This window comes from Pistacia vera, unplaced genomic scaffold (assembly GCF_008641045.1).
Source record: "Pistacia vera cultivar Batoury unplaced genomic scaffold, PisVer_v2 Contig189, whole genome shotgun sequence".
NCBI classification, from domain to species: domain Eukaryota; kingdom Viridiplantae; phylum Streptophyta; class Magnoliopsida; order Sapindales; family Anacardiaceae; genus Pistacia; species Pistacia vera.
Window position 1 is genome coordinate 321,696 of NW_022195989.1, and position 11,320 is coordinate 333,015.

At 33.1% G+C, this 11,320-nt stretch overlaps 1 protein-coding gene and 1 long non-coding RNA gene across 2 annotated transcripts; both read left to right on the plus strand.

The window, feature by feature from the left end:
• Positions 1-3,568: 3,568 nt before the first annotated feature.
• On the plus strand, positions 3,569-4,733 carry LOC116127107 (probable LRR receptor-like protein kinase At1g51890). Its single transcript, XM_031412776.1, has 4 exons — positions 3,569-3,632; positions 4,018-4,171; positions 4,285-4,356; positions 4,658-4,733. Exons 1-4 carry the CDS (start codon positions 3,569-3,571, stop codon positions 4,731-4,733), a joined length of 366 nt encoding a protein of 121 aa, XP_031268636.1.
• A 3,913-nt stretch (positions 4,734-8,646) lies between these two features.
• LOC116127075 lies at positions 8,647-9,319 on the plus strand. Its single transcript, XR_004127572.1, has 3 exons — positions 8,647-8,761; positions 8,935-9,009; positions 9,283-9,319. It is a non-coding gene; the product is annotated as an uncharacterized LOC116127075 (long non-coding RNA).
• Positions 9,320-11,320: the final 2,001 nt, after the last annotated feature.

The following is an 11,320-nucleotide window of genomic DNA, read 5'->3' on the forward strand; positions in this document are numbered from 1 at the left end:
AATCCCCTTTAATGAGAGAGGAGCTCTCAATTTATAGCGGAATGGATTGAGGCAATTATCACTGAATCTATAGGTTGGTGAGATTATCCATGCAAAATCCTTCTTTATGTCACATTGCCCACCTTCTATAGTGATCTGCGTGATTTGGAGTAGGAATTAGACATGTGGGATCATCACAGCTTCTGGTTGGCCTGACGCGCGTCCACTATTCTGACAGAAGCAGGCTGCGGGTGTATCCATGCTATGACTTTTATAGGCTGACTGGATTTTACTTCAGTCCTATATTTTTTGGACATAATAGAGTTATATCTAATTAAATACAAATTAATCAATTATGAGTGATCAATTACAAACTGACACATTAGCAGGTGTGAAAAAAATTGCGAGAAGTTGTCAAGTTACCCTTATTCAATTTGTATATATAAAAAATAAAAAATGGAGCAAAAATTACTACAGGACAAATAACCTCATGTACCCAAATGGGGACGGAAAGTGACCCATCACAGTGGACAAAGGTGTCCCATTAACTGACTTGGGTTAAGCTGAGGAAATTTCAAGGAAGTTTCGTGGGTTGCCTCTATTGGGATTAAAAAGTCATGTGAATTTAATAATCCCGCCGTGCCAAACAAGCTATGCCTATTTTTTCCAAAGTCTACCTGACAAGAGCATGCGGCCGTCTGGTTACCATACAGGAAGTAGGGTAGCTCTTGCAATCAATTGCTTCTTAAGTTCAAACTAATGTTATCAGTTTTTTTTTTTTTTTTTTTTTTTTTTTTTTTAAAAAAAAGAGAATCCCTTGACAATGAAAACTCAGAGACCGAAATTCCGATAGAAATTGAAGCCTAGAACTCCACGTTAAAAGTGCTACGTTTCTTTTCCCATCAAAGATATTAGCCATTAATAATCTTTTCAAGATCAACTATGAAGGCTGCAGGATAATGAAGATCTAAGTAGTCCATATTCCTTGTTATCAACCATAAATAGAGACGTAAGTGGAGTATACTTATACCAAAAGCTATTCATAATTCCCTGCTTTAACTTATTCCAAAAGGGCCCCCTCTATTCCTAACTTATAGCAAAATGACAGTTTGAAAATTGAAACTTCACAACTGGAGCCTCCTCTCTGCCAAAATAATTTAGGACCACACTGGTGATGATGATTGATAATTAAAATGGGTAAGTTCAACCACTTGTCTATGCTTGGTGGGGACAGACTATTCTCCACAGTCCCATGTAGACAAAACTCGGTTTCAAATCATTCTTCTTTGGAATATCAAATCATTGTCGCAAGAATCTACCATACAATTTACTTCTTACTAAACCATTTTGTTATTTTGTTATTACATATGGATGTTCATCATGTGCTAATGTTCAACTCAATTTGACCTTATACATTTTCTGTGGAGTACTGAGGGACTGTCATAATTGCAAAGCACCGATAATTCACAATAGATGTTTTTCCTTGTCCTATGAGGTGATAAGCTTTGTCCTAATCCCTCCTAAAAATCTAAGATGACCCCAAGGAATATTCCAACTTTATTTCAGATTAAATTATCACTTTGGCCCCTGGCTGTTTCAGAAAATATGCAATTTTTAATTTATTTACCCCCGTTGAATCTGAAATGTATCAAGTTCCTCCCCAACCATGAGACGCCGTCAATGAGCCATTGCATATTAAAGGACAATATAGAATTAAAGAGAAATTTACCTCTGTTTTGTCGTTTTTCAAAAGTGAAGAAGTTAAATGACCTAAATACCATTGTATTAAGCTTTAAATTAAGAAAAAACGGTTTAAAATTTGAAGTGTGAAAAGACCAATTTTTCGATTTGCCCCATACAAAATGAAATAAATGAACAACATTATTCTCCTTGTAATATGTATGACTGTAATGCTAATGTAAACGACAAGACAGATGGAGCAACACCAACTCTATAGACACTATGAGTTGAAGACAATTCTATCGCTAGTTAATTTTATCCAAGCCCTACATGTGTGGGAACGATGTTATTGCTATGGATTGGTGTTGCTTGAGTTGTGTGTGTTCTTGTAATGTTGTTTTATCAATTACTTGAGATATATATCTGTTTTCTATGTAAACGATAAAATTTACAATTAAACTTGTAAAGACATGATCTTGTGGTGTAAACCATTGACAATCTTGATGGACATGTCGAGTATTCCCTTGCGGTTGAGGGGGCTTTAGTAACATCTGGATGTCATTGGAATATGCTCAGAGCTTGGGAGTGAGAATACTAGAACTTATGAGTGATTTCTCAATCTCTAATGTGAGGGTTTGCCTTTGTTTATATAGTGAGCCCGAGGGGTCTGAATTCTAGTAGGACTTCTAGTCCTACTTAGTAGGAGAGTTCTTCATTTGAAAGGAGGTTAGATTTATTGGTTCAGGCTTTCCTCTTTAGGTAGGATCTAAGATCTTGTCAGAAGAGGAAATTGGTTAGGATTGTGGTCCCTATTATGGACTGCTGTGGGCGAATGGGCCTAATCAGTTTAGCTTAACTCGTAAAGTAACCCAACTCATTGAGCAAGTAATTCATAAGGTAGTTTAAGCATGGGCTTGATCAGAATCAGGCCAAGGCCTTGGGTCATGACGTTTTTATGATGTTATTAGACCTTGTCAGATGTAATACGATTTTTAGCCCATACACTATGTTAATTTGCTTGGATGGTTTTACAAATGTAAAAAATTAATATTCAAAGATTTATTAAAGTGGCATGAACCCTATATTGTATGTAATTCAAGAATTAATTGTCTTTTGCTCACCCTCTTTATATCCCACAATTTAATGGTAGCAAATTAATGGTCTCTTTTGAACTAAGAAAATGCAGTCTGTAAAATGTTTACATAATAACAACATCTATATTAACCAACGCATTAACTTAATAATACCATAAAGATAAACTTACAAATTTTATTTAACAATGGACCTGTAAAACGGTAATACCACCATCAATCATGGCATATTATCATTTATTTAAGAGTGTTAGGAGATTGGCCTTGTCCTAATCCCTCCTTGAAATCTGAAATGACCCCATGGAATATCTAATTTATTCAATAAAGCAGAAAAAAAGAGTTCCCAGGAAATAACGGGTAACTATTACAGGTTAGTGACAAACTTTTGTCTTTTGTTTAACCTAAAAAACAGAAAGGTCGATATTGTCCTTTACCATGTAACGGCTCATTGATGGCGTTTCATGGCTGGGGAGGAACTTGCTACTCTCCGGATTGAATGGGGGTAAGTAACGATAGTTATCCTGCGCCATCATTTTCTGAAGTACGGGGAAGGGAAGGGGAGGGGGTGGGGGCACTGGGGGGGACCATGAAATTATGCGATCAAAAATTTCGAATTTTTTTTGTTTTAAATAATAATATTGGAATCGAGATGAGTGCGCTCATTAGCAAAGAGCACAGCAGTGACCGTCATTGCGTGAGCAGAAAGAAAAAATATGGATGAACATTCTGTAATGTTTCTTACTAAGTTTAGTTTCTTCCTTGTTTTATTTGTTCTTTGTCCACTTGACTCTGGATCTAGATCTCGATGTTCAGCCCAGATGACTGACGACTATGCACCTTCACCTTCACCTGCCCCTCAGTCTTCATCTAAGTTTTCTGAAGGTATTTAATTTGATCACCAGATGTAGTGCAAACTTTTTTACTTCTTCCTGTCCTAACAGTTTTTGAGTATCTACATCAGTTTTAAGATTGGATTTCGTTCGTGTTATGCTTACACCATGAAAACAGAAAAGACAGCTTAACAAAATGTAAAGAGGTCGGACGTTTGCAGTTTAATTAATTATTTTAATTAGCTTAGTTAACTATAGCGAGAAGCAAAAGGTCTAGAGATTAAATTAATTTGAATTTGCGCGGATGAGGGAGCATGATTAAAAAAAGAAAAAGAAAAACACTGTTATAACATGCTATTACAGTCATTTGGTATGCATGCTTTCCCATGGTTAGGCTTCTTATTCTAACAGAGGATTTATTTTCCAAATGTGGGCAGCGGATGCTCTTGACAATGTCGTATATTACTTTGGTTTAACGTCACCACCAACTATCTTATCTTCGTTCTGCGACCGTCAACCGTCTCTTAATTCTATCAACATCACTTGTTCGAATACTATTGGTCCAGATAATGAGTGGCACATCATTGAAATGTAAGTTTCAACTATATTTGTAGTACAATCAAAATTTCGAATTGACAATGAACCTTACCATCTTACCATAAAGAAAGTTTTTTATGTTAATTTTCACCGTATTTGGTGAACAGAACCATGGCGAGTGCATCTTTAGATGGATTTATCCATCCAGATATCACTAAGCTTACATACCTACAGACACTGTAAGTATATCGTTGCATTTAATCATGTTACAAGGTCAACAATGTCATCATTCTGCTCGAATATTTAGCGGTTTGATTGTTGTCAAAAACTTAACAGCGATCTATCCAATAACCTACTTTATGGTTCCATTCCTTCTAACTTGGGGGATTTATCAGATCTTATCACACTGCAAGTCTAGAATCTTGCTACACAATTAAGTTCAATAATTCTTATTGTTATTTTCTTAATGGTATATTATAATTTTAAGTTCCAATATAATGATGAATAGCTATATCTATGTTATATATGTGTAATGATCAGAGACCTATCAAGCAATCAGTTGATCGGGACTATACCTTTGAGCTTGGGGAATTTGAAGAACCTAACTGAACTGTAAGTATCTTTTAATGAGTAGCTATATCTATGGTATATATGTGTATATCGAAAATGATAGAGTCACCGAAGGTTGCGCACCGAATCTATGTACCGAATGAAGTGACAAAATCATGACCGTTGATTAATATTAATTGATAATGAATCAACGGTCAAGATTTTACTACGTCATTCGGTGTACAGATTCGGTACGCAACCTTCGGTGGCTGTAACATTACTCATGTGTATATATAACGAATATGACTTTGAAATCTAGCTCATTTATTTCACACAGGCAAAAAATTTATAATGGATTATTCATGCCACAGAGTGCATCACCTCCACTTTCATTTAATTTAAAATTAAAATAATAAAATGAAATTCTATCTCAGTTTCTCGGGTTTTAGTAGCATTGAAGACTGTAGGTTGGGGGGGGGGGGGGTGGTGGTGGTGGTGGTGGGGGGGATTTAATCCTTTTATTTTACTTTAACCGCCGTTGTTTCACACACCCAATTTATCCAAAAGCCCAAACTATTAACTGCTTTCTCCGCGCGTGCACACGCGTCTAATAATTCACTAATTTCATTTTTTGCATTTTTAATAAAATAAACATTTTCTATTCCTTCTGATTAAAATAACAAAAAATCCAGTAATGTTAAGTTCCTTGTATGATGAATTTATATAATATATAAATCAATTATAACCTTTTTCATTTATTAAACTACTCGCATGATATTCATACTTTTGTTTCTTTTAATGAAAAACGTTCCACATTAAATACCAAATATATTCATCACAACTTAAAATCCCAAAATATTTAATTTTTTATTATTGAAAATGAGGAGAAAAAATATTGTTGAAAGTTGAATGTACGGTCCACTTTGCGTGTAGCGAAACCGCGTTTCTTATACGCTGCAACGGAATTTAGCTGTAGACTTGTAAATAAGTCAAAAGCAAAACTCACATAGCCTATAGATATATACAATCTTCTTTGTCCCTTAACTATTCTAATGTCCTTATATGAATATATTAATATAACCTTAAATTAAGAATATTAAATATCCAGTTTAATAGTTTCCCAGAAAATCATTATCATATCTTGTATAATGATAAAATTAATTCATATCAAAATTACAATAGATTTTAACCTCTTTAAAGAAAAATTGACTATTTTGTAATTATCTAGTTTCATATATAAATTAAGTGCTTTTTTATTTAAATCACATTAATCCTTTAAATTGTTAATTTCTTTTTTAATTAGATTATGTAAACACGCTTTCATTATTTTATTCCATTTTTTCTTTGATTATATATATATATATATTTTTCTTTTTTTTCTTTTTTTTTGAATTTTCCTTTTTGATATACTAACCGCTTATGTGTGTGTCACATTATATCCATCAATAAATAATATATAGATAATTGTGTGATTAATTAATATTTCAGAACCTTTTTTTTTTTTTATTCTAAGTAATATTTTAAATTTTTTTTCAACTTAAAACACGACATCGTTTATGTCGTATTAATGTGTAAATGATGAGTCAGTATGGTATTATTTTACGAGATTCATCTTTGCCAATACAAAATTTTTTAATTTTATTTTTACTGCAGTTTAATTTTATATACATTGAAACACTTAACTCCTAATTGGTTGATAATATGTACAATGTCAATTTTGTTTCTTTGTTTCTTTCTTCGTACTTCGAACTGTCTCTATTTTCCCCTTACAGCGACCTCGATCAAAACTTTTTGACCGGCATCATACCACCATCTTTGGGTAATCTAAGTTCTCTTCAATACCTGTAAGTGTCTTCACAATCTATGTAACTTCTTCAGTTAATGTAACGAATAAGATGACATATGCATCATTTCTTTTGCGTAACCTTATTTTTCTGGTGTTTTGCAGAGATTTATCGTCTAACAAGTTATCAGGTGCAATTCCTCCCGAACTTGGAGAGCTTTCTCGACTTGAGATTTTGTATGTAATCTTTCTTCGATCACTCTGCTTCAAATCTTAAATGATTCTTTCTCCAAATGAAATAACTCCAGCTATTTGTTCTAAAAATAAAAATAGGTATTTGGATGATAATGAACTGAACGGTACACTTCCAAAAGAACTTGGAAAGATGAGTAATCTTCAAGATCTGTAAGTATATATCTAGTTGAACAAGACCGACAGAAAGAAAGAGGAATGTTAATTAAGTGAAATCTTTTTTTTTTCTGTTTTGAATCTAGTATAATGATTAGTGAATAAAATAAGAGATGACTTTCTATTAGAAGCAATTGCTTTGTGATTGCAGTTCGGTGACATCCAACTATTTAACTGGGGAAGTGCCGAAGGAGTATGAACAACTTGCGAGTTTGGAGGAGTTGTAAGTGCCCCATCCATTTAATTAATTTTAACAAGTTTTATTTTTCCTATTCGTGTTGTAGTCTTGTAAGTTATAGCCATGTTTTGAAGTCTATTAACAACTTAGAAACTTGATTGTCAATGCAGCGGGGTAGGTGGGAATTATATGAGTGGGCTGATTCCCCACTTCATCGCGAGCTGGACTAATCTCACGAGACTGTAAGCTGTATAATATGCATTTCTTAATAAATTAGTATTGGTACATGTAATTCTAGAGTTCGTCAATGATACCTAAGGTTTATAAGAAGCCGTTAAAACTAATTGCCTATGTGCATTTTCATCTTTTTATAATAATTAAAAGAGTTAAAAGATATCGATCCCTGAAGTTTGATGGAATACTTCAAATCCCCTTAAGGTTTATAAATTAACAAAATTCCCTCTACTGTTAATAAACCATAAATGTGTTGTTAAACTTACACTATTATGAATTAATGTATATTTACTGAGTTGTTTTTTTGCTGTGTTTTTTATTTCAAAAATCTGAAAGGGTTTTTATTATTCAAAAAATCTCAAAAGGATTTTGTTATCCAATAATTACTCGAATTAGGGTTTGAACCTTATAAAAAGCAACCGTGCTTACACAGAGAAACAAGCTATTTCTAGCATTTTTATGCTAACTTAAATACGTTAAACAATAATTTCAAAACAAACTAGAACTAATATACTAAAAGAATGGTGTATTAACATAAAGTTTGTACTTTGGACTCTCAAAGCTTTACATGCTTCTCTTCCTTTTCTCAAAACTTGTGTGGAGGCGTGTAGGAAATTTATTCTTGAGGGGGCAAAAAGTAACTTTCAATGAATGAGAGGGCTATGGCTACTTTAAAATTAAAGGATAATTTAATAAATTTATGGGGGGCTAAAGAGTTAAATTCAAAATTGAGGGGGAGAAAATGAATCTGTAGGGATGAAATTGATGAATTTATATATATAAGTGTGTGTGATGAAATTAATGAATTTATATATATGTGTGTGTGTGTGTGTGTGTGATGAAATTGGTGAATTTATATGTGTGTGTGTGTGGGCGCGCGAACTTAGCCAGGCCACAACATGGTTCTGTCCCCTGAGTGTGTGTGTGTGCGTGTGCGCACGCGCTTAGCCAGGCACAACATGGTTCTGCCCCCTGATAGCCAACATTATCCTTAGAATTAATATTTATAAATTTTGATTTTTCACATCACGTACCTTCATAATATTAGCACAAAATCAGTATTAATAAATAGAGAATACAATGCAAATTAACCAAAAAGAATTTGTAGAGAATTGATGAGAAAAGTCAAACTATAATTAAATTAGAGTTTGTACTTTAAAATAGGTGTGAAATATTTTATTTCGGTGCATATAGTCCACCTTATCAAAGTTGCTAGGAGGGATGGATTGCTTTGACGGACTGTTCTCTGACTGTCACAGGATCTTGTTAGGAAACAATTTTACAGTACTGCCTTCAACAATTTTTCAAATGACAAGTCTTGAGATTCTGTAAGAACTATCCTATCTCCACTATTTCTTATTTGCGAAACGAACTCTTTATACTTACGTTCAATACTATCGATTGCCTTTGTTTATTCCAGACGAGTTAGTGATCTTAAAAGCACCGGTTTTGCTTTTCCAATCTCCTCTAACTTGACAAGAATAGAAACTCTGTAAGTGTACATTTCATTTCATGTTGTCCATAATAATTTTAGTCTATGTAGGTCTAGAAACTTTAATTTCATTGCTGGAAATCAATTTTGTTCTTGGTTATTTTGATATTACATTTGGATATTTATCATTTGCTAATGTTTAACTCGATTTGATCTGATACAATTTTCTGCAGAGTACTAAGGAACTGCAATATTATCGGTGAAATCCCATCATATATTGGCAATTGGAATTCATCATTAAAAAACCTGTTTGTTCTCTGTTTCCAAGCTGTTTCTTTCTTCTCTTATTTATATTTATACATATTTTTTTAAACCTAATAGCTAAGAAGTAGGTTCGTTTCAGTTTTTAAAATATTCATGTCATTTTATGATAATTGGCGCCTTACCAAAGCAAAATAAATTTAACATCCACAGCAAAATATTAATGATAAACTAAAATTTATTATGAATTTTCACTAAATTATCTTCATTACAATGTTATTTAACGTTGCCCGTCCTCAACAAGTTTGTGTGCATTGCAGTGACTTGAGCTTCAACAACTTAACTGGTAGGATCCCAGATTCTTTTGAAAATCTGACTATAGCAACAATGTATGTAATTACTTTCTTTAGACCGTCATTCTATATCTCTTCTTATCAGTTTTTTGCCAAAACATTGAAGAGCAGAAATATTTTATTCCTGTTCATATTATAAATTGGCTTTGCTACTCTACGTTGGAATTTCTGCCTTCGTAGGTTACTTACAGGAAATAAGCTCAATGGAAAGATCCCTGACTGGATTAATGGCACGATAACACGTATGGGGTACGTTTCTATACTATTCAGGAAATATGATGACATACTATTTATTTACTTCAACTTAGATAATCTTTCCCATTTTTGGGACGTTAATTATCAATTGGACTAATTGTAACAATTATCCTTTCATAAACTGATAATTAGATGCTTAGTTTGAGGTATTATATATACCAGCCCGGGTCTTTGACGCCATGAAAATAAATTAAACGGGTGAAAGTGAAAATATATCCAAAATATAGTCAACGTCCCAAAAATGGGAAAGATTATCTAAAGACCAAAGTATAAATTTTAGGGCCAGAAAAGTTATTTCATATTACTATATTACAAAAGGTTTAACAATATTAGCTTCAGGGTGGTTTAGTATAGTACTTTTAAATTGAGTATCTAACACACTTTCCGAAACTTCATTGGTGGTTATTACGACTAACTCATTATTACTTACAGCTTTGTTACTTAAATAACTGTGGTTACAAATGGTTGCTTAATATTCATAATTCATATAGATGCATGCATTGAATAATGATATTTTTCCTAAGTATATATCAAAGTTTGCAATACTAACTGTAATAGTTAAGTGCAGGGGCAGATCTAGGGCCTACCCTCAATTTTTTTTTTTTTTTTTTTTTTAATTGTCAATATATAAACCCACAAAAATTGCTATTAATATATATACTAGACTCACTCTTATATTTTTTTAAAAATGAAAATTATTATACATGTATCTAGGCCTATAAAATGAACGAAATAGAGAAGCAACAGGAACAAAATAATAATAGTTAAACAAAACAAACAGTAAACAAAGAATGTAATACGCGCGATTTACCCTGGTTCACCCAATGTAGGCTACGTCCAGCTGAGTCAATATTATTGCAATATGCCTCACCTCTCTCGTTTACAATGAATGAATTGTTCTCACGCCCATAACAAGAGAAAAGAATGTTTATATACTAGGTTTAAGAGATTAAACCTAGTTTTACAAGAATTCCTATTCCTAAGCCCAACCCAAAAAGGAATTAATAACTTAAAAGGAATCCTACAGCGGTTATACATGGAAAAGCCCAAAACCGCCTACGGGCTCGGGGGCGCTGCCCCCGCGACCCCCGCCCGCTCACCGGGGAGCGGGGCACCCGCCCGCTGTCCGGGCAGCGGGACCCCCGAGTGCATCTCCGTTACCCATTAATGCTGAAGTAGTCGACAACTCCAACATAAAAAACTTATTATTAATATATATATTCCAAGCTCACATCTTATTAATATATATATTTCAAGCTCTCATTCTCTTTTTCTCTTCGTCATACTATTTGATCTTAAAACTTTTGAAAACTAGAATTGTTGAAGCTTTCACAGCTCAAGGTGTCACAATTAGCTCTGTTTTTTATTTTATCAATATTAGGTATATGTATTGTTTCATTTCAATTTAGTTTATTTTAGGGTTGAATCATTTTTTTTTTTTAAGGCTTTTTATTCTAATTTGAGAGAAAAAGACATGGATTTTGTGAGTTTATTTTGTGTCTAAGAATGAACTTGCTTTCCCAAATTAAAACCTTAACTATATTTTAAAGGATGTTATTTTTCACCTTTCACCCACTATTTTCCTACATTTCAAACGTCACCGTTCTGTTACTCAAAATAATTAAAGAAAATTGAGTTACTATCTATTTTATATCAAGAAAAATCCTTTTTTTTTTTTATTAATTCATATTAAAAGTCAACGCAACGTTGACTTGATTTAAGTTTTTGTTGACTTTAGCTTAGGTTAGAT

Bases quoted from the DNA above. Each gene is read 5' to 3' on its own strand.
- LOC116127107 (XM_031412776.1), top strand. From the start codon at position 3,569: ATGACTGACGACTATGCACCTTCACCTTCACCTGCCCCTCAGTCTTCA. The intron at 3,633-4,017 runs GTATTTAATTTG...AAATGTGGGCAG, and splicing joins TTCATCTAAGTTTTCTGAAG to CGGATGCTCTTGACAATGTC. The intron at 4,172-4,284 runs GTAAGTTTCAAC...TTTGGTGAACAG, and splicing joins GAGTGGCACATCATTGAAAT to AACCATGGCGAGTGCATCTT.